At 39.9% G+C, this 22864-nt stretch overlaps 3 protein-coding genes and 1 long non-coding RNA gene across 4 annotated transcripts; 1 reads left to right on the plus strand and 3 right to left on the minus strand.

Annotated features, from left to right (window-relative positions):
• Positions 1 to 690: 690 nt before the first annotated feature.
• dera (deoxyribose-phosphate aldolase (putative)) lies at positions 691 to 5517 on the minus strand. Its single transcript, XM_056748935.1, has 9 exons — positions 5378 to 5517; positions 4644 to 4741; positions 4360 to 4507; positions 3698 to 3793; positions 3471 to 3605; positions 3055 to 3183; positions 1651 to 1763; positions 1404 to 1553; positions 691 to 1178 (listed from the first exon to the last, which is right to left on the minus strand). The coding sequence occupies exons 1-9, from the start codon at positions 5406 to 5408 to the stop codon at positions 1122 to 1124; spliced, it is 957 nt and encodes a 318-aa protein (XP_056604913.1). The 5' UTR covers positions 5409 to 5517; the 3' UTR covers positions 691 to 1121.
• A 450-nt stretch (positions 5518 to 5967) lies between these two features.
• Positions 5968 to 13075, minus strand: helb (helicase (DNA) B). Its single transcript, XM_056748934.1, has 13 exons — positions 12686 to 13075; positions 11939 to 12292; positions 11531 to 11769; positions 10482 to 11372; positions 10069 to 10246; positions 9850 to 9991; positions 9603 to 9739; positions 8979 to 9063; positions 8509 to 8568; positions 8107 to 8377; positions 7702 to 7857; positions 6927 to 7562; positions 5968 to 6777 (listed from the first exon to the last, which is right to left on the minus strand). The coding sequence occupies exons 1-13, from the start codon at positions 12897 to 12899 to the stop codon at positions 6649 to 6651; spliced, it is 3492 nt and encodes a 1163-aa protein (XP_056604912.1). The 5' UTR covers positions 12900 to 13075; the 3' UTR covers positions 5968 to 6648.
• LOC130421181 (uncharacterized) lies at positions 7532 to 8230 on the plus strand. The gene is made up of 4 exons (XR_008906773.1): positions 7532 to 7665; positions 7759 to 7809; positions 7997 to 8047; positions 8140 to 8230. It is a non-coding gene; the product is annotated as an uncharacterized LOC130421181 (long non-coding RNA).
• Positions 13076 to 13459: 384 nt separating the features above from the next.
• Positions 13460 to 22720, minus strand: LOC130420910 (DNA helicase B-like). Its single transcript, XM_056748448.1, has 12 exons — positions 22366 to 22720; positions 20873 to 21232; positions 20521 to 20738; positions 17327 to 18163; positions 17060 to 17237; positions 16826 to 16967; positions 16597 to 16718; positions 16403 to 16487; positions 16174 to 16233; positions 15906 to 16080; positions 15470 to 15625; positions 13460 to 14831 (listed from the first exon to the last, which is right to left on the minus strand). The coding sequence occupies exons 1-12, from the start codon at positions 22571 to 22573 to the stop codon at positions 14556 to 14558; spliced, it is 2817 nt and encodes a 938-aa protein (XP_056604426.1). The 5' UTR covers positions 22574 to 22720; the 3' UTR covers positions 13460 to 14555.
• Positions 22721 to 22864: the final 144 nt, after the last annotated feature.

Consider the following 22864-nt stretch of genomic DNA (forward strand, 5'->3'; position numbering starts at 1 on the left):
TCTACGTGATATACGTCACGATACGGAAGTCCACATCGCAAACTATAGCAACAAGACCACTTTTCAACGTTTTTCCCAGAACACTGACAATCGAAATTCTTTTAAAATAAAACAACTTAAGCATTAAAATGTGAAACTGCAGTTTGAGATCTTGGAAAAAAGAATGTTATCCTCCCAGTGTGGAAGTTAATATAGTTATCATTATAAAAATTTTTAGTTATCGCTCTTGGTGTGAACGAGCCTTAAAGCAAGTTGAAAATTAATTAGTATAGATAATTCTGTCCGATTGCTGCTTCTTGCACAAGAGATCACATGCGTCTCTCAGGACCGTTGAAACACCAGCTCTAAAACAGTGCTTACCAAGGTATTATGAAGCTCATTCGAGAATAGCTTTAAACATTTCTTCGTGAATACAAATCTGTTCCCGCTCCACTTTGCCAAACCTACTTTCTATACCTTCAAGTTTCCTCCTCGCTCCACTTCAAGCTCTCGCCTCATTCCCCATTCCACAATTAATTCAGTCATTTATCCTCCAATTCCAGGCAAGGGCACGGCCCGAGATCTCTTAATTAAAGAAGAAAGGAGAAAAAGAAAGTTGTGTTCGTCTTCAAACGAAGCTCAAATCGGCATGGGGCATTATCAGATCTTTTAAACTCTCTTAACCTGGCTTAATGAATCCCAAACACACACTTCAGAGATCCGTCTCTTTATTAATGAAATTATCCCAGCTCAAGTCTAGTAATATCAGCCGTGGACGTGGCAGTCGTAAGCCCAGGTGAAGCTTGCCAGATGCGCGGGGTTGTCTGCAGAACAGCTGCTGGGAATTTCTTAAAAGAACGAGGTGATGCAAGAGACCTTTACACTGATGTAAAATGAGCGCTTTTACTTCTGATAGTTTGGTAGACAGGTTGCACCATGGCATCCAGAATTTTTTATAAGATAGCTTGCATTCCTCAAGTTTTTACAGTGTAATAAAATACATTCGGTTTGTGGTGATATGGATATTCTTTCTTCGTTTCATCATAAGAATTCATTTTCTTTAGAAAGGGATGTCACATCTTTCCATACACAGTTGCTACCGGTTGTTTTAAACTATTTAAAGCTTCAATGGCCATCGAGGTTCAGGCCATAGGAAGTTCATGATATGCTGGATAGCGCCCGGTCACGTGGTGGTAAATCTGTATTAACAAAAAGACAGAAGAGAAAAAAAAGTCTCTTTAAAATGAATCTAAGCTCTTAAAAGCGTTACCGAAACAGAGGATAATTTTCATCTCATTGATCACAGAAGTCCAAGGCCACACTGCTTCCGTTCCAAACATAATGGCCGCAATTATCCGTTTATTACGTCTGAAGTCAAAGTAGACCAGCTTTAAAGGTATAAAACACAGCGTTGATGTCATCACCTGCCGCTCGATGTCAGCAAGCAGACTACTCGCTCCCAGTCTGAATAGGTGAGGATTCAACCAATCGTCACCCAGTTCCTCTTTCATCAGGGTCAGCCACACCAGCGACTCCTGCGCCGTACGAATGCCGCCCGCGGGCTTGAAACCCACCTGAGGTGATGACACAACAATCACTCATGAAGCCTGGTGGAAACAATGGATGATTTATGTAAAGGAAGTTGATTTACTGGTAGAATGGGTTATTTACCTTATGACCTGTTTTCAGGTAGTAGTCACAGATGGCCCGCACCATTACTATGGCAACAGGATAAGTGGCGTTGACAGATTCCTTGCCAGTTGAAGTTTTGATGAAATCGGATCCTAGCAGTAAGAAAAATGTCTTGTAAACAATTTCTTGCATATTGACTTTTGCACCGCCCGTTTCTTGTCACACTTTATAATTGTAAGTCCATTTTGTTTTGTTCAGTTTAAAGTTCACTCGGAAGCGCTCTGAAAATAGAAACTTCCAAAATGAAGGTGCACATTTTTAGCACCTCAACTCGGGCACGTCGGAGAGGCGTCAGCAACTTTTGCTACCCGACGGGACATTAGTCGTGAGGCTTGCAGAGGCCAGACAAGAACATATGGTCCCGCCGACACCGCGCGGAGGGTGTGCGTTCGTTCATCAATAAGAGCGTTCATTTCTCTCTTCCTCTCCTTCATAGCCAATTACGGTTTATCAGCGTTCCGACAAAAATAGAAGACAAAATGACGCTTCTAATGGATGAAGCACAAACCGCGGACCGGTTCTAACCCCCAACAGCCCAGTCCCGCCCGCCCGCCTCTCGAGTTTAATGACTGTTCATTACCGTACAGAGCAAGATGAACATTTTCCAGTTCATTAAAGATACGTTCTATGTGTTTTTCCTTTCTTTTATCCGTCCCCCACCTCTTTCTCTCCCCTCAGACGCACTTGCACTCTATCGCTCACCCTCTTCCTCAAAATGACATAATCCTCCAGATTCGTTCTGGGGAGTCTTAATTACACGATAATGGATAACGGTTATTAAACGCGGGCGACAGTAATGAAGCTCTATTCATTTGCGCCGGAGCGGGGGGACACTGCCGGAGCGCGTGGGAGTAAAATAGCTCCGGCGTCGCAGATTAATAGGTGAAATTATCATTCAATTTCAGAAACCTCATACCCAATTCATAGGAACAGGGGGAGATTAAGGAATGAGCACGCCGACAAAAGCAATGCATTTTAATAACGATCCCTATCAGAGCCGCTGACAATTGGGTACAGTAATCGGCTTAATGTGCAGTTGCTATTTAAGCATACAGTGGTTGGCCTGATGTGTGTGTGGAAGTGTGTGTGTGAGATGGGCCATCTGGAGGAGAGAGAGGAAAAATGAAAAATAGCGCCGTGCGGTGGACAAAAGATCAAACTGCACTCCTCCTGATCAGGGTAGATTTTTGTTATATGAATATGTCTTCTAAGTAAATTAAATGCATGTATCTATTTAATATATAGATGTTACACCAAGCCAAGTAGAAATCTGAATGACTACATAAATATATATATATTTATCTCTGTATTTACTTCCAAGAAGAATATCCAAAAATTGTATTATTCCAGCTACAATGGCTAAGATTTATGCTTTTTTCTCACCTGCCATCATGGACACCAGACTGGCCTTGTAGACGTTGGTAAAGGTTCCCAGTTCTCCCACTGCCAGGATGGTCTTCATATGTGCGTCCCCACAGGCCTCCCTGAACTGCTTTATCTCATCATATAGGGCTGAAAAGGTCATGAAGAAAGATGTTAACCAGGTTATAAAACGAGTCATGAAACCAATACATCAGAAACATATTATGGGTCAAGTGTGTATGAGGTAGAACTGATCTCAAATGATGGGTCACAAATCGACAACAGGTCGCAGTACTATTCTGATGTTGAAAATAATACCACAATTTCATGAATTGCTTTTTTATAACTAATCTCCATCGTTTGGGCTATTCTTTGGCTTGTGCAGTTAATAATAATAGTAATAAAACATCCTGATGCAATTCTTGTAGTGCACACACCTGCCCACTGTCCAGTAAGTGCCAATGTTCGGTTGATAACAATGTCAATCTCCGTGGCACCATCTTCCACAGCCATACGGACCTCCTCCAGACGGGTCTTTAGTGGCGTCTGTCCGGCAGGAAAACCAGTGGCCACTAGCAAATAAAATACAGCTGTAATAAGATGTCTGAAGCATAAAAGAAGCTCTTGGAATAACGTGTAGGTTTGAGCGTTTCAAATGTCTTACCTGATGCAACAGGAAGACTAGAGTTGGCCGCCTTTAAAGATTTCACAGCATCGGCCACCCTTGATGGATAAACGCAAACAGCGGCAGTTGTGATACCTGCGAGTATTCAAAAACGTAATATACAGATTAATATACTTTTGCTTGTCTTCAATACTATTACATTTAATTCAATAATATATCATTTATTTTGCTTGTTACCAGTTGGTCTCCTTCATCAGGATTTTTTTTGTGGATGGAGCTTTTACTCCCTCTAGTGGGCTGATGCATACATACATATTTATGTTATTACTCTGGTCTGTCTATCAATTAAAAATGATTACATTATATGCAGATTTATCAAAAACGCAGACGAGTCAGAAAAGAAATATAAATCATAATTTTCAATTGACACACTACAAAGACGAACGTAACCTAAATTCAATTCAATCTGATTTTAACCTTTTAAAACACACAAATACACAGCGAAGGTCAAATATCAGTAGTACATGTACTAGTATTTACCAGTTAAAAAGACTTAAAAGTAAATACAAGTCCACATTTTTGTTCACTGTCAGACATAAAAGCTGTCATAGTGTAACCTCATATAAGTTCATAATTTGCAAGTTTATAATTTCACGTTAAGTAAGTCATTTACAAATGCTCAAAACTATGGAGGCACAAACCTTTGTCATGCATGTCCATACTCTTCAGCAGGTCGTGACGCATCGGCTGTATAGCCTTCATACAGAGGCGATGGACATTAGATGGCGTGTCATCTCCAGCAAGGGTGGTCAGATCGATGCACGTGAGAGCCTTTAGCAGCCAGGCTGCCTACAGCAGAGGATGAAAGTATGTGATTTTACAAAGCAAACAACGAAACAGTTCAATCAAGACGGGTGTATAGCCTTATAAAAAATATCAGCTGGCACAAAGCAAAACCTTTGCTTCAGCACCTCTGAATCGTTACCTGCCACTGTTTTTTGGCAACTTTACATCCCTGTATCTGTTGCGCCCTTTTCAGAACAGCCTGGGTGTTGACTCTGACTTTTGACACCCATTCCAGATCTATAACACAGATTGAATAATAAGACATCTACAGGGCTACAGGATAGACATGGTAAGAGCATTGCGTTGACAACGCGAGGTTGTGGGTTCGATCCCAGGGGATTGCAAATACCTACGTAAAATGTATAGGATAAAGCAATGTAAGTCGCTTTGGATAAAAGCGTCTGCCAAATGCATATATGTAAATGTAAGACCTATATGATATAATAGGTTCTATATGGTTTAGTTTGGCTCGTCCCCTTTGCTCAATCAAAGTCACATGACACATGTGATATTCATTATGATACTGTATCCACAAATCTTCAATTGCATGCATTTTTCGGAAAAGTGCACACTTTGAAACTGAAAACATGATGAGTTAAGGCTGCCTACATGTACACAGGCCATAGGAAGGTTGATTTAGAAAGTTCAAAACTAGTCAGAGTGAGTTAAACATTAACAACTCTTGGAATAAGCTTTGCACAACATATTTACATTGGTAGACGTATCCAAAGGTCCACCACAACGCATCTAAAACAGTTTAGTTTGAACCGTCTTCTGTAACGTTACTTATGAAATGTTTATCACATCGTGTGCAAAACGTTACGCTTTGCGTTATTTACAAGCGGCTAAAAAACGTAACGTTAAAACACTCACCAAGATGCATTCCCAGATTTCTAGCAGACATGATGAAAAATAGTTAAATACTGAAATGAATTAAAATACTCGGGTGGTTTTGAACTAAACCGCTCGCACACTGACAGCTTTCACGCTACTGCTGCGTCTTCCGGGATGACGTCCCTGCTGAGTGTTTTCAGCCAATCACGTTACAGTGCGCTGTGACGTTAACAGAATTTATCGCATGGCTTTTATAACCGAATACACTTGTGTTTATGTCTATGTTTTGATACTATATAACTAACAAAACAAGAAAAATAAGCGGATATACGAATAACTAAGTATAATGCAAACGTACTTTATTGTTCTTAAGATAGAAGAACACGTCACATGTCATTTTAATTTCAGACTTTACCTCAAATTTCTTCATTGTTATGGTAAGAATGGTATGTGTAATGGTGTCTTTGGGTCTCTACGTTACTGGCAATGTTTTGTATTCGTTTGTTGGTGGACAGGAACTCGTGCAACATCAAAACTGTCATAGTTTTAATGCTTAAATATGATCATTATGTTTTTGTAATGGAAAACATTAGAATTGTATCGTCTTTTCAACAGAAGAGTTCAACAAATAGCATGTCACACACTATTTAATATACTCCATAACTTCCAGAGAACATTACAGCATTTATACTTAAAACGCACCACATGCTTAAGGCCAAAAACAATCCAAAATATAAACACAAACACCCACAAAACTGTATTTTTAAATGTATAAATTTAGTCTTCATGTAATTACAATTTCCAAATAGTTTGACATGGAAAAATCCATTTTTGGGCTCCTTACATTAATCATTTTATTAATGATTTTGACATTACTATCATTAAAGCTAACAGCAGCTACACTCTTCACATTGCTGCCAGAACCACAATATATTATAACCAAACATCTTTCCTTTTGCTCTTTTTACACAATTGTTATACAATGATTTACAATTTGTTAGGTGCAGGTATGGATGGATAATATTGCTTTTGCATGGGTACCCAATTAAATGTTAAAATCTATACAATATTTTACAAATAGTATACAAAATAATACAAAATCTATTTCTTAATAACACAGAACCCTTAATGCTGATTTAAAAATGTCAACTATTCATTATTAAAATGTTGTTTATTGGGAACCCCACATCATCTGAACATCATATGAATATAGCCTATCTCAAGGAACAAAATAGATAAAATGCAGTAGTGTGCTCGCTCCTCTTGTTGTGTGCATGGTTATTTTCAACCTCGGTATGTGTGAAATTAGCCTACGGATGTTCCTTTTCAGAAGAACTTTCTCGGAAGAGCTTCCTGCCATGGGGTTTGGGGCCGGGACTCGTGATGGAGAGAAGGTTCATCCTTGAGCATCCTAATGGAGACTCTTCGGAAGTGGTTTGCTAAAGCAAGGGGTTACAATATGACTTTAAAAGTGACCTTTTTTTGATCTTCAACATGCTTTTTAACATTAAACTTTGCTTTGTTTACACAATGCAACTATGTTTTTCAACCTTAACGCTTCACAACATTTTTCAAAACTGTCTGTTACCTTTGCTAGTTTGCTCGGTGTGGTGCAGTCTTCTGCTTGCCCCTGTCGTTTAGGCGGTCTGCTGCTATCACTTGGAGAAGAGCTAATCGTTCCCATCAACGCTGCATCTTTGTCATGATATGATAATTCGGATTCAAATTCCACTTCCGTCGTGCTTGGCTCATCACAAATGTTCATGGGTGACCAAGAATAAGTTTGACTAAATCTCATGTCATCTTCTAAAGACATGTCAGGTTCTTCAATGTTTTTGTCGAGGCGTCGTGTGCATGAAGGTCTGGTGCTACTGGACGGCTGAGAGAAGTTTGGGGTATGTAAGACGGGTGTGGACTGTGTAGGTTCAAAACCTGATATTTGGGAAGGCCCAAAACTTTGGGTCTCCAAAAGACTTTGACTGAGTCCAGACTGTGTTAGGGTGTCTTCCCCTTCAGGGCCTGGTTGGGAGACCACCTTTTTGACAAGGTAGCACAATCGGGTCTTACGTGGGATGATCATTTTCCTGATGGCTCTTTCAATATCGGCCTCTCTACCCACAACATAAACGCGCTTCTGACCCCGTGTCACAGCCGTGTAAAAGTGTTGCCAGTTCTGACCTTTGCTATCTCCAAGGACATACACAATGGTTTCTGCCTCTGAGCCCTTGAGGAAGCAACAACAAAATATTATTCAAACTAGATTCAAAATGGTTGTGAAGAGAACGGAAATGGTTCACCACAGGAGACCAAAACATCAAAAGCATCAGGTAGTGAGTGTGCGTATGTATGTGTGAACTAAGTACCTGAAAGGTGTGAATGGTTCTTGCCCAAGCGTGACGTAGTTTACATTCTCTCTGAAGCTCCCGGAAGCTGGCAGTCACCACCCGCCCGTCTCCATCATCTAGTGTGAGGTATCGCTTCTTTCTGCATTTCCCACCCTTATCCTCTTTTGTATCATCCTGTAATTGGAGGGAAAATGATCAAATAAATTCTGTGTGCCAGTTAATTATATTTGCAAATGACAGCTAAATTGTTAATTTTATAAATTTAACATACAAATTACAGATTGTGCTACTCTGAATGAATTTGTTGTAACAGGCTCTGATTTACCAAATCATACCAGTGACTGCTACAGTTAAGAAAGAGAAGGTACATTTGTAAGATTTAACGTTTTTAAAAAGTAATAAGAAATACAAAGAGTCCAGTACCCCTTTAATGAAGAAAATTTCTCCATTGCACAGTCGTTCATTCTCTTTAGACTGGTCCTTTTTCTGGGTTCCAGAAAAATCACGGGAAGATCCGGCAGCAACGAATGACGCTTCAAAACTACGACGTGAATTTCGAGCAACCTGAGAAGGTCCAGCTGTATCAGTTAAAGTCTCGTTTTGTGTGGGTTCGTTGTCTATCTCTGTGACGTAGCCATTCTTTGTGCAGCAAACTTTATCGTTCGGCTGAAAGTTGATTTTATTTTTGTGATTCCTAAGTTTAAAAGAAACAGAACTTACAACCTCATATACTTCTAAATAAAGAAATCAAAATAAAGTAGCTGAAGCCCATTTGTGAAATTGAAGTGTTTGGATTTTCCATGTGGTGTTGTTTCATTTACTCACTTTGTTATATGACCAGAATAATGCTTGCAGCAAAGCTCATTGATCAAGTCACAGTCCTTTCTGTAAGCAAAAGAAATCGTAATGTCAAGATCAGCACGTTAACATGGACTAAATAAACAATCTAATGGGTGCAGAGTAAAATATCTTGCACATGAACTTTAATTTGAATGCACCTCATCTTACAATACATATTTTAATCTGCATTGCTAGTACTGGACAGATGAGCCTATAGTTTACTGTATATCGAAGGGTGAGAACCAGGCTTTTCTCCACAATACAGTTACGCCTTTCTGCACCAACTGGCTCAATATGTTCAGTGAGAAGACTTTTGAATAACTCCAAATGGACAAAGATGTCACATTTTTTCAATTTTGCAGAAGAAAGAGCTCACCAAGGGCTTTCATTTGATATATATGCCCATTTCTGTTCCAAGGTCATGTATTTTGTTCTCTTTATAAATATGGTCTTACCTCCTAAAAGCCACAAACTGTGAAGCTTTGTCGCCTTTGAGTCCAGGACCTTTCTCAAGTAAGAATTTGATGGCATTCTGGAGGTCTATGAACATAAATGATTGAGTCAGAACACAAATATTTGCATCAATTTCAAACTGGCCAATTTAAGGGTGATGCATCAAAATAGTATGTTCTTCCTGTAGTTCAAATGAGGTTCAGAAAATGTATTCAAGATCTCATAACCTGCATTGGGTCTATGTGATAAACCTGTATACATAAAGTTAAATGTGCATCAGACAATGGGAAGCAGTTTCAGGAAGACAATACACTAGACATACAAGACACATAGCAATGGTTTTCCTTTGATGAAAGCCCCCCATTGTTATTCTAACTATGGGCCTTTTGCTTCACACCTTCATAGTAAAACACACATCCTAGTATATTAGATTAGATTAGATTCAACTTTATTGTCATTACACATATACAAGTACAGTGTAACGAAATGTAGTTTAGGTCTAACCAGAAGTTCAATATGAAGGAGCACCTACAGTGTGGATGCCTGACGAGAAGCTTTCAGGAAGTCAAAAGATCCATAAAGTTTACTGTGAAGAAGGCAATAATGTAACGTAACTGTTCACTTACCCATATTATAGTTTTCTCCAGAGATCTGGACAAAAATGAAGCTTTCATTTGATGGGATTGAACAATGACTGGTCATATCTATGATGGCATCGAAGTCCAGAGGACTATAACTCTTCCTTTTACCCATTGCTGCAATTCTGAAGGAGGACAAAAGTGAATAAATGTAATCCGCATTTGGCTTTAAATACAGTTCACGTCTGGTTTTCCAATTTTCAATATCTTAGAATATAAACTGCTATCTGCTTACAGTCCAGCATTTTTGACGATGAGCTCAGACTCAGCTCGATGGTTTGTCTGCATCTCAATGGCCCAGCGGACCTTCCTGAGACCTTCAAACAGATCATACAGTGTGTTGCCAGGATCAATGCTGGGTAACTGCCTCACATCCCCTAAAATCACAAAAACCTTAATTTGTGCTTTGCATTTTGTTTAGAAAATAATTAATATTCATAGAAGAAACTTTTACCCAAAAGGATGAATTTCTGGAGTTGGGCATGTTTGGAGAGCATGCTAAGAAGGGAGTGAAGAATCTGAACAGACACCAGACTGCCTTCATCTACCACAAGCACCCGCACTTTTGAGAACTTCCACTCCTCGGGTTCCCCGGTCTGATCTTTTTTTGCACACATGAAACTCCATAACACCTGTTATAAAATATATTTGTGTAATTGACTAGTGTCACAAGTTTAACGGCTCTCTTGTCATTCCAAGGTCCCTTAAATAAATGTAAACTTAAAAATTTAGGTCTGTGTCCTTGTAGTTAGGTGGACATTAATTCAAACTCAAATCCCAAATCCTGGTCAATCTGGAATGACTACATAATTCATTAAAATGGCATGGTTACAAAATTTAAGAGATCAAAAATACAATTTAATATACCTGGTGCATGGTGTAAGCTGTGAAACTGGTTCTCTTAGTAAGAAGTGAAGCCGCTCTTCCTGTAGGAGCAGTGAGGAGAACCTCCAAAGGCTTTTTGTCATTACCGTCGCTCTCCGTGCCGTTTAGTCCTTCCATAAGCGTGCCGGTAAGCACCCCGTCACTAGACCCCAGAGAGTCGTTCTGAAAGACCTCACAGGCCTTCAACGATTCCTCCCTGTCAGATGTTTGCTGTTTCATGGCAGCCTTGACGACCAGACTAACCACCGTGGTCTTACCACAACCCCCTTTTCCGCTGATCACCGTCACCGGGTTCTCACACATCATTTCTGCCGCTCGCACCTGATCGGGATCTAAATCTAGAGCAGCCTGATCAGGATCCCAAGAGTCTGAATCAGAGTCTGACGTCATCTCATCGTCTTCCATATTTGAAGAACTGGCCTGGACATCATCACCAAGAGACCGATCTGAGACCGCATTTTGATTTTCGCAAGCCTTGGCCCTCAATCTCTTCCGATGAGCTCTGTGAAGAACCTTTTTTACGTTCAGCTGGATTCTCCAGGGTTCTTTTTCCACCAGGGACCTCAAGCATTCAGCGATGCCGTTCTCGTATCCAAAGAGGTTTTGAAGCGCCACTTTCTTTCTTTCCCTCTTCAGCACGCCCTGCTCCTCGAGGAAGTGCCTCGCTTCCCAGGTACGCTCATACCCAATCTTATCCTCCAGTTTGTCCTGCTGAATGTACGTGCTGCCCGTGGCGCTGCAGTAGCGTTTTATTTCCGCGTACAACAGCAGGGCATCTCTCTGCAGGTCAGGGATTGTGTTAAACAGACCGCAGAGCTCAAAGGCCTCCACTTTTGCTTCACACCGGACGAGGTGTAATTCTTTGAACATGATCTGTTAAAAAAAAATCAAGTGACGACACATAATATTGAATAGTGAGGGTGATAATGGGCTCCCTAATATGGGGAACCCGCTTTCAGGTCCATCTTTAAAAAATGTGTCCCTGCTAATACCACTCAGGAAAGAAAACTCCTGTAAGAAATCATACTTACATAATTGAAACCCAGCTTCCAAACATCAGTTTTTATAAGTGCCTCCAGTTTGGCCAACACATCTGTATTATCCGGTTGCTGTTGAGGAGGCTGAGTGGAGTCTTCCCCCTCCGGAGCGTCTGGTGACGGTTTCATTATTCCTTTGTTTATTATTGCCATAAACCGGCCTGGCAGCAATGTCGGCAAATATTTCATGATTCCAGGATACATGCTGGCAACCCTCACGTGTGTTCCAGGAGCTGAGATGTTTCAAGGAAAGATTAGCATGTGATTGAGCCTTAGACAAGGTTAAGATTTAAGGCGTGGAAACTTGATTAACACATCAATGATGCATGCTGCATGTTAGTAATTTGGCCATTGTTTATTCAAATACGTCCAAGGTGTTGAATGTAGTGCATGTAGACCAACCGGAGCGATTGACAATAGACTTGAGGTGATCGGCTATGGCTTTATGTTCTGGTTTCGATTCCTCAAAATCTTGCAGGGCGTCCATCACATTAGCGGGCTCCACTTGTCTGTCTTTGGGCAACCAGGCCATAAACATGGTAACAAACTCTGGTAAGGCACTACAAGCTGTAAGAAAGAGAGACACAATAGACTGTCCCTCTGACCCCAGATCAGTTCGGAGGCTGTATGAGGGATGGCCTTTGACAAAACACTTGCGTTGGGCATTGCGAACTGTGCAGGTGATTGACCACCAGGGATCACGTAAGGGAAAACGACCATCAATCCGGTACATGATACCCCCAGCCATGAAATCCACTGCAAGTGAAGACCAACAAAACATGAGTGACAGAATAATATTAAGGATTATAAATCCTGCTGAATAAAACCAGCATATGCTGGTTTGGTATGTTTTGATGCTGGTTTGTGCTGATTTAAGATGGTCATGTGCTGGTTCATAGCATCAAAACACACCTAACCCAGCATATGCTTTTTTCTCAACATGTTCAAATAAGCACGTGACGTCATGTTGCAATGAAAACAAGTCAACCTTGTTGTCTTAATATAAAATCTAAACATTGCACAGTACAAAATGGAAATACTGACAACATGTATAAAGGCTTTAAGTGACTGCATTGTGTTTACTTCATACTACAAAACTACAGCACGACAAAAGACAACGACGTGTTAGTATAAAATGTTACGCGTTACCTTCTTTTGAAGCCGGAAATGAGAAATGAAACATTTGTCCTCCAGATGAGACCGAGTCCATTTCCTTCATGTCCAGAAATTCCGGCTGTCTGTCCTCTTCATCTTCACTTTCTGAAACGTGATCTTGGTCCGTGTTAACAACGTGACGTTCCGGTAAAATATATCCCGATATGACCTTTACGGCGGCGGGTGACGGTATATTGTGCAGCGGCATTCTGCCTTTAGCTCGTTCAATTCAAAGACGTTTAAAGTTCGCGGTAGTCGATGTTAGTGTAACATCGCGACGTCAACAGTAGATTTTACCCAAAATAAAAGTCTCCGCGTTCATGCGCGCTTTTGACTGCTCACAAAACAGCAAAGTGAAGCCTCCCATCGGGAGTGTGTTCAGGGCGCCAGCTAGTATATTTTAGTTCAAGGGAGTTACCTAAGAGTGACGAAGTGATTATGCAAAATAAACCTCAGCAGGAGGGCACGCAAATTTGATATTTTAGAAATAATAATGTTCCACCTGGAAATATGTCCCAAAGGTAAATTAACAGGTAGAAATATTGTGTAAGTGTTGAGATGAATAACAAAACATACTTAAAAAACAATATTTCTTTATTTGGATGTTTGTTTTTTATTATTAAAGTTCTACCACATGTGAAGAACAACATACTGATGAAATGTTTATGCAATTTGTAAAAGGTCCATTCAATGTTTCCACAACTTTCTCAAGTTATACTGAAGACTGACACCAAAATAAATCCCACCCTTTCCACCCAATCCCTTGAAAGCAATAAAATGCACATTATTAAAGTTTGTGCTCATAAACACCATTTATTACATTTGACATAACATCCATTTGAACAAGAGTTAGAAGTACACAAACAAATTGTGAAAGATAATTACACTCTTGCTGTTAATAATAGTAAAATTGTATTTGTAATATACTTGATTTCAGCATATCTTCGCCTTATAAGGTTCCATCTGACATTTTGGTCAAAATTTAGTTATTCACATATTCTTATTCTGTGATCACTTTTTACTTTATGCCATGTTTGTTTTTTAATGGATGCATTTTTATTTTTTTAGATAAAAATAGTTTCTATCTACAAAATCGAATTATAATTTGGTGCTATAATGTTCTATCTCCAAGAGCCAATGAGGACTTTGAATGCACTTAGAGGACCAATCTGGGACTCCTCAGTGACAGAGGAATATCAGAGGAAACAGCGCAACCCTAAACAATGTTTAAATGAAACCTCAAGGTTGACTGTTTTATTGATACTCTTGTCAATGAGAGCAGCTCAAATGGAAATAAATTTAGTTTTGTATTGTGTTTTTTTAAGAGACAGAACCTTATAATGCCAAGGCGATGATATTAAGAATAAAACCCTTCACCTCTCCCTTTCTATGCATGCAGTGGGGTTAAAAGTAAAAAAATTTTTTTAAAGAAAAGCTTTTATTAAAAATGTTTAACATGTTGTTCAAAAATTACAAATTTTCGTGTTTAAAAATGTGTTTGAATGGTAAATGCTATGTTCCGGTTTAAAATATTTGACCTTATAACCCCTTTTGGTTAATGAAAACAAACTATAACTGTAATAAACTGCATGTATGTTTATACCTTGCCCACCTTGCTTCATGAATGATAATTGTTAAGCTAATGCTAAAAAAGCTGGTTAGATGTTGACTACGATGTGACTACGTGATTTTTTATAAAGCATAATCTGACCAACAGAATTGCATTCCCTATGATAATTCAGCTCTAAACAGACCAAGAGAGTCTCTTGGGGACGTTTGCTGTTGATGCCCACAAAATATCTTATAGACATGATGAGCGTAATGAACTCAGTTTTTTTTATCAAATTCTCCATTAATTTAATACCTATTGTCGTTTGCTTGGTGTACCGCAGATTTCCGACTGAGCACACCGTTTAGACGCCATGCCAGACTGAGTCGAAGTGTCTTCCCTTCTGGCAACAAGGCTGCACAATCTTGTGTTACGAGGGATGATCGCTTTTGTGATGGCTTCTTTCATGACTGTCTCTGTACCCACGACATATACACGCTTCTGACTCCGTGTCACCGCCGTGTAGAAGTGTTGCCAGTTTTGAACCTTGCTTTCTCCAAGGACGTACACAACAGTTTCTGTCTCTGAGCCCTTGCATAGAGTGAAAATACAAGTTTAGTTGCATAAAGCTTGTTATTTATATCTTGGCGATCACAAAATGTACAGGTTTCTGTCCATTTATCACAACCAACATATTGCAGTTCATTCAATAAGTTTTTGAGATGATCTGATAAATAATAACCGTGCATATGCATTTCGTACAACTTCACAAAGTGCTTTCAGTGCACATTCTCCTTCAAATGTAATTTGTTATGTTATGATGCTGCAGCTTCAGATAAATGAAATAAATTTGACACGACACTCTTCCATTATGCTGCGTTTTTACCTCTGGCATGTTTTCTGCATAAATACAGCCAAAGAGCATCAGTGGTATTTCATTTGCCTTCAGTTAACTTTCACATGAATGGTGTGGAGACCGGGCAGGAGAGTTATTTTAGTTTTTATATTACATCTCAATATGATTATCCATTGGAATTAATTTCAGCCATTTTTTTATGTGCTGTGTCATTTTATTTGTTTTAAATATTGCTATTTAGATTTATTTCCAGTGAATAATTTAAAAGACCTAAATTGTTTTGGTATACCCGAGACAGATGGTTGCCAGCAAGGTCACAGAGGAACACATGCAGAGCATTAAAAGAGTCTGTGTGTTTGTATGAACTTAGTACCTGAAAGGTGTGAATGGTTTTTGCCCAGGCATGTTGTAGTTTACACTCTTTCTGAAGCACCTTGAAGCTAGCAGTCACCACCCGTCCGTCTTCATCATCTAGCGTAAGGTACCGCCTCTTTTTGGGTTTCCTTCCTGCATCCTCAAACGTCACATCCTATTATTGATGTCATACATGAAATGGCTTGAATCAATCAAATATACTGAAGCTATTTTTACTTAAGCTTTCTTTGTGTTCAAACACAGAAATTTAAGATGCCTTGAGTTGAACTACTTTTAACTTATTGAAGTTCTTTCATCTACTATCATAAAATATTTCTATCAATATATACATTTTAATTTGGGGGCTTTTCGTAGGGAGTGTTGACACTTGTAATGAACTAAAATTAGCAACAATATCAATTAAGTTTTTTATACAAATGAATTGAAATTTTCACCTCTTTAATAAAGAACACTTCCCCGTTGCAAAGTCGTTCCTTTTTCTCTCCAGCACCTTTTTTGTTTTCATCTTGTTTGTTCTCATCCTGTTGATCCTCATCTTTTGAGATGTATCCACTTCTCGTGCAGCAAACTTTATCATTTATTTGAAAGATCTGTTTATTTTTTTTAGTCCTTATTTAAATAAAACCAAATATGCATAACTGTTGTTATAAAGGTAAAAAAAACAAGTATGGTGTTTGTTCATTAAAAGTTTAATTTACTCACTTTAAATCATGTCTGGAATAATGATCACAGCAAAGTTGGTTGATAAACTCACAGTCTTTTCTGTAAATAATAATAATCTAAATGTTAGTTTTTTCTTGTGAGCATTATAAAATGTCCATAGTCTTTATAAACGAAATATAAAAGGTGTTAATAGGTAACATAGTTATCATACAGTCAGAATAGAGGGATGAATTATCATGATATCAATCTTACAAACTTATTGACTTACCTCTTGAAAGCCAAAAATTGCGACAGTTTATCACTTTTGAGCCCAGGAGCTTGCTTTAGTAAGAACTCAATGGCATTTTGAAGCTCTAAACATATAAATATTTGAAGAAAAAAAGCAAAATTAAATTAGTTTTACAAATGAATCTGACATGACTGCAATAGAAGAATGTGCTGTAAACTGCTTATGCAATGGACCGTTTCCTCCAGAGAGTTTGACAAAAATGAAGCTTTTATCTGATGGGATTTCGGAGGGTCTGGTCATGTCTATGGTGGCATCAAACATCCAAGGAGTATACCGTTTTCTTTTATCTGAAATTCTAAAAGTTTAGAGAAAGAAAAATAGTATGGTTAAACCATCAAGAATGTTTTATATACGACAAAAGCTCTATATTTTACATTGACATTATTAAATATATCTGCTCACAGTTCAGCATTTTTGACGATGAGCTCAGACTCAGCTCGATGGTTTGTCTTCATCTCAATGGCCCAGTTGGGTTTCTTGAAACCATTAAACAAATCACACAATGTGTTTCCAGGCTCAATGCTGGGCAACTGCCTCACATCCCCTGCAAATACAAAAACACATGAAGGTGGTAAATCTTTTCATGTGTATTTTCGTCAAAAAATTAATCTTAATAGGCATGCAAGATGCCTTTACCCAAAATGATGAACTTCTGGAGCTGGGCGTGTTGTGTAAGCATGCTGAGAAGGGAGTGAAGAAGCTGAACAGGCACCAGACTGCCTTCATCCACCACTAGCACCCGCACCTCTGAGAACTTCCATTCCATGGGTTCCCCAAACGGATTTTTTTTTGTACTCGTAAAACTCCATAAAACCTGATAAAGGAACATACATTTCTGAATTACTACTACCAAGTTCATGTAGGAGACCATATTTTTGCTACGCTCGAATAATTTGTCTTTACCTGGTGTATGGTGTAAGCTTTGAATCCATTTTTTTTTGTAAGAAGTGAAGCGGCTCTCCCTGTAGGAGCAGTGAGGAGAATCTCAAGAGGGGGCTCTTTGTCTACACAGTCTTTCTTCTGATTCTGCATGACCTCCATTAAGACCAGACTGACAACTGTGGTCTTTCCAGAACCCCCCTTTCCGCTGATCACAGTCACTGGATTGGTACACATCATCTCTGCTGCTTTCACATGATCTTCATCTATAGAAACCAGATCCGAATCCAGATCAGAGTCAAAGAAGGTGGAGCCATTTATGTCAGAGTCTTGTTCAGCAAAACCTGTCTGGTCAGACCCGCCCTCTACCTCCATGCCATTTTGTGTTGAGCCCGATGCATTCGTTTTTACATTGGTGTTGGATTGGTTATGATTCGAATTGTCTTGCTTAGCCTTAGCACTTGATCTTTCCAGCTGAGCTCTGCAGAGGACCTCTCTCACATCTATTTCGAAATTCAGAGGGTTTTTCCGTAGAGACCGCAAACATTCAGCGATACCACTCTCATAGTTAAAGAGGTTCCGAAGTGCAAGCTTGCTCCCGTCCTTCATCAGCACACCCTGAACATTGAGGAAATGCAGAGCTTCCCAGGCACCTTGATCACCAATTTCACATCTCACCTTGGCCACCATATTTTCCTTTTCAATGTATGTGCTACCAGTGTCTCTGCAATACTTTTTCAGCTTCTCATACAGGAGGAGGGCATTCTGCTGCGGTTTTGGGATGTTCTTGTACAAATCACACTGTCTGAAGGCCTCCACTTTTGCTTCGCACCTGATCAGACAAAATTCCTCAGACATGATCTGTCAACAGATTTGTGAAAAAATAACCATATAAAAAGATGTGATACCAAATAAAGAATGGTTAGTATCCAAAATGGTTTAGTAAATTGGCCGAAATATTAAAATAGTTTTTGAACTAGAAGATTATATGAAAGAAACATGTTGATACGCAACATATTGCTGAGCGAATCACTGGCACAATCTACAAGAACTGTACTCATCTAGAGCAAGTAAAAGAACTCGCAAAATCACTTTTGACCCCTCACACCCAGCCCACTTTCTCTTTGAACTGCTGCTGACGGGTCGGCGCTACAGAGCACTGAGCACCAAAACAGCCAGACGCAGGAAAAGTTTATACCCTCAGTTCATGAACAGTTAAATGTTCTACTGTTTAATAAAAACATGTGCAATACACAACTATCCATCCATCCATCCATCCATCCATTTTCTTCCGCTTATCCGGGGCCGGGTCGCGGGGGCAGCAGTCTAAGGAGGGATGCCAAGACTTCCCTCTCCCTAGACACTTCCTCCAGCTCTTCCGGGGGGACACCGAGGCGTTCCCAGGCCAGCCGGTAGACATAGTCCCTCCAGCGTGTCCTAGGTCTTCCCCGGTGGGACATGCAAGGAACACCTTCCCGGGAAGGCATCCAGGGGGCAATCCGGAAAAGATGCACGAGCCACCTCAGCTGGCCCCTCTCGATGTGGAGGAGCAGCGGCTCTACTCTGAGCTCCTACCAAGTGACCGAGCTTCTCACCCTATCTCTAAGGGATCGCCCAGCCACCCTGCGGAGAAAGCTCATTTTGGCCGCCTGTATCCGGGATCTCTTCCATTCGGTCATGACCCACAGCTCATGACCATAGGTGAGAGTAGGAACTTAGATTGACCAGTAAATCGAGAGCTTCGCCTTGTGGCTCAGCTCCTTTTTCACCACGACAGACCGGTAGAGTGATTGCATTACTGCAGAAGCTGCACCGATCCGTCTGTCAATCTCCCGTTCCATCCTTCCCTCACTCGTGAACAAGACCCACAGATACTTGAACTCCTCCACTTGAGGCAGGAACTCTCCACCCACCTGAAGTGGGCAAGCCACCCTTTTCCGACTTAGAACCATGGCCTCAGATTTGGAGGTGCCAATTCTCATCCCAGTCGCTTCACACTCGGCTGCAAACCGTCCCAGTGCATGCTGAATGTCCTGGTCTGATGGGGCCAGGACGACGACATCATCCGCAAAGAGCAGAGATATAATTGTGTGGTCCCCAAACCCAACGCCCTCCGGCCCCTGGCTGGCCTAGAAATTCTGTCCATAAAAATTATGAACAGAACCGGTGACAAAGGGCAGCCATGCCGGAGTCCAACATGCATCGGGAACAAGTCTGACTTACTGCCGGCAATGCGAACCAAGCTCCTGCTCCTGTCGTAGAGGGACCGGATAGCCCTTAGCAAAGGGTCCCGAATCCCATACTCCCAGAGCACCCTCCACAAGATGCCGCGATGGACACAGTCGAATACCTTCTCCAAATACACAAAACACATGTGGATTGGTTGGGCAAACTCCCATGAACCCTCCAGCACCCTGGAGAGGGTATGGAGCTGGTCCAGTTTTCAACAACCGAGACGAAAACGACACTGTGCCTCTTGAATCTAAGGTTCTCCAGTACCCTGGCATAGACTTGCCCGGGAGGCTGAGAAGTGTGATCCCCGAAAGTTGGAGCACACCCTCCGTTTCCCCTTTTTAAAAAGAGGGACCACCACCCTGGTCTGCCAGTCCAAAGGTACTGTCCCCGACAGCCACGCGGTGCTGCAGAGGCATGTCAGCCAAGACAGCCCCACAACATCCAGAGACTTGAGGTACTCAGGGCGGATATCATCCACCCACGGTGCCCTGCCACCGAGGAGTTTCTTGACTACCTCGGTGACTTCAGCCCGGTTGATGGACGAATCCGCCTCCAAAGCCCTCAGCCACTGCTTCCTCAATGGAAGACGTGACGGCGGGATTGAGGAGATCCACGAAGTATTCCTTCCTCCGCCCAATACACAACTATATAATCATATTTATTACACATGTTGTTTATATATTATTCATCTATCTACATCTCTATTCTACATTGCCCTGCATAACTTGTATTTAACACAGTATAATTTGTATATAGCACACATGTGTACATAAAATATGCTGTCTATTGTCCTTTTGTCTAATATTGTCCTTTTTGTCAAATGTGTATTGTCTCTCACATATTTATTTCTCTGTTTTTTGTGACCTGTGCACTGTCACTTTTTTAACCCGTATGTGTACTGGAAGCTTCTATCGCTAATTTATCCTTGTGTGTCCAAGCACACTTGGGAACAAAGCTTTTTCTGATTCTGATATCTTACTTACGTGTTGAAAGCCCAACTTCCACACATCAGAGGTTGTAAGTAACTTCTCCAGTCCGTCCAATTGCTCTGGAATTCCTTCTGGAGTCTCTTCAGATGTGTCCCGTGTGTGTGTTGTCTTTCTTTGACTTATTATTGTCATAAACTGCGATGGCAGCAATGTTGGCAAATATTTCATGATGTTTGGGAACATAACGGCAACTTTCACATGTTGTCCAGCATCTTTTTGAGAATGCACAAAACCAAGCACAGTAAGTAGGTGGTATTTGTCATACAGGTGGCATTGTCATATTTTACCTTTAAATTTACATTTACACTAGCATTACTATTACTAGATCGGATGGTTATTATCTCACCTGAGTGTTGGACACATGACTTGAGCTCTTTAGATACGGCCTTATACTTTCGCTTTGACCCAAAAGACTGCAAGGCATTTTTGACATTCATAACCGTGACGGGTTCTTCATAGTTGTTTTTGGACACCCAGTCCATAAATGGTTTGACCGACCTAGGTGAGGCCGTACAAGCTTTAAGAAATAGAGACACAATGGCCCCTCCAACTGATTGGAGATCAGTACGGAGGCTGTATGACAGGTAATCTTTGACAAAATGCTTGCGCTTGCATTTGCGAACCCTGCAGGTGATTCTCCACCAAGGATCATGTAAAGGAAAACGACCCTCAACCACATACTTTTCTTCACCAACCTGTAAGACCACTGCAAATGAAAAAAACATACACAAAGTAAAGACAATGTTTGTATGTATTTATTTATATACATTAAAGTGACACTTTCACTGATTCATCACCATATGATGTGCTCCACTGTACTGCTCCTATCTCTTATCAAAAATGAAAATTCTGTTATCATTTATTCACCCTTAGATTGTTCCAAACCGGTTTACATTTCTTTGTTCTGCTAAACACAGGAACCAAAACTGAAGTAATATTTTAAAATGTGGAAGTGTACAGTGTTTTTGTGTTGAGCAACCAATGTCTGTATACGGTTTAATGTTTTCTATTGCATAAAAATGCTTCTCAGCTTGTTTAATCTACACGGCCTATAAAAATATAATTTATTGTGTTAACTGACATCAATAATCATGATTACAATATCAAAGTCAATAATAGACAATATTTTTTTATTTTAATCTTGCAGGCCTCTCCAATAATTTCCTGTTTTTTATATCTTTTTCATCAGATATTCTGCTTTGAGCCACCACATAAGTATTCAGATGCTGCTTTACTTCTGAGTCAATGAAAAGACTTAAATCATTTTGCTTTTCTGTTTTATTAACATAGTGACCCTAAAGGAGGACTAATCCTAAAGCAATCGGACTACATTACTTTAATATTGTGATACTTGGATTACATTACTGATTAAACGTTTTATTAATAAATGTGTAACTGTACATTTATACATTTTCAAGTAAGTGACCACGCCTACTTTGGCAATAAATGAGATCTTTTTACTGGCATACTTCCAACATCTTTTCTTTGTGTACAGTTGAACAAAGACATATTTACACGTTTTGAACAATCTGAGGGTGAGAAAATTATGACAGAATTTTTATTTCTGTAAATGTACAAAAAATGTAAATTGGCAGTCCTGATGACAGATCTTCATTGGAATACTGTAAAGTAAAAAAGGGTCAAAATGCTCTTCAGATTTTGTACTATTGAACATAGATGATAAATCTGAAAAACTCTACCTTTATACAAATAGGTCACGAGTGTTTATTGCTGTAAATTATTATTAAATGATAGATTTCATTTGATTTTCCTTATACTGTAATACTGAATTTAAAGTTTTTATTATTTGATGGGAGAATAAATACGTTTTTTAAATACCTTTCTTTGAAGATGGCGCGCGAGAGGTAATCGTTTGTCCTCCAGATGAGACCAAATCCATTTCATATACGTCCAGAAACTCAGGCTTTCCTTCTTCTTCTTCATTCTCGTCTTCTGAAACATCATCTTCACTTTCTGAAGTATTATCTTCTTTCGGTAACATATAACCAGTTATGGTCAACTGAAAGTTAGACCGTTGCTGCGCCATTTTGATCTGAATGATTCAACCTGTTTCAAATGTGTATTTGGCGGTTTATTTTAAACATTTATTTTATTGCAACACTCAGCCTGCAGCCAATCACATGACTCCAAATAAGAGGCGGCTCAGCATTTGGCAACAACGCCTTAATTTCTTTGAGTGAACAGATTTTAACGCCTTAAAAATTCTGAAATCTGGATCATACGTGAAATCATACCACACATTATGTTTGTCATAAATTACATTAATAATCTACACGTTTGCTTAGTGGATTTAAAGCGTTATACAGTAGACTATATA

This window comes from Triplophysa dalaica, chromosome 5 (assembly GCF_015846415.1).
Source record: "Triplophysa dalaica isolate WHDGS20190420 chromosome 5, ASM1584641v1, whole genome shotgun sequence".
Classification (NCBI taxonomy): Eukaryota; Metazoa; Chordata; class Actinopteri; order Cypriniformes; family Nemacheilidae; genus Triplophysa; species Triplophysa dalaica.

Coding starts and splice junctions, on each gene's coding strand:
- dera (XM_056748935.1), bottom strand. CDS start 5,408: ATGTCTGCTAGAAATCTGGGAATGCATCTTG. Junction 3,184..3,470: donor ACTTACTGGACAGTGGGCAG/GTGTGTGCACTA, acceptor TGACCTTTTCAG/CCCTATATGATGAGATAAAG. Junction 1,764..3,054: donor TCTGGTGTCCATGATGGCAG/GTGAGAAAAAAG, acceptor TCTTACTGCTAG/GATCCGATTTCATCAAAACT.
- helb (XM_056748934.1), bottom strand. CDS start 12,899: ATGCCGCTGCACAATATACCGTCACCCGCCGCCGTAAAGGTCATATCG. Junction 12,293..12,685: donor ATTTCCGGCTTCAAAAGAAG/GTAACGCGTAAC, acceptor CTTCACTTGCAG/TGGATTTCATGGCTGGGGGT. Junction 8,378..8,508: donor TATTCTGGTCATATAACAAA/GTGAGTAAATGA, acceptor TTTTAAACTTAG/GAATCACAAAAATAAAATCA.
- LOC130420910 (XM_056748448.1), bottom strand. CDS start 22,573: ATGGCGCAGCAACGGTCTAACTTTCAGTTGACCATAACTGGTTATATG. Junction 18,164..20,520: donor GGAAGTTGGGCTTTCAACAC/GTAAGTAAGATA, acceptor ATCTGTTGACAG/ATCATGTCTGAGGAATTTTG. Junction 15,626..15,905: donor AAGTGTTCTTTATTAAAGAG/GTGAAAATTTCA, acceptor CATCAATAATAG/GATGTGACGTTTGAGGATGC.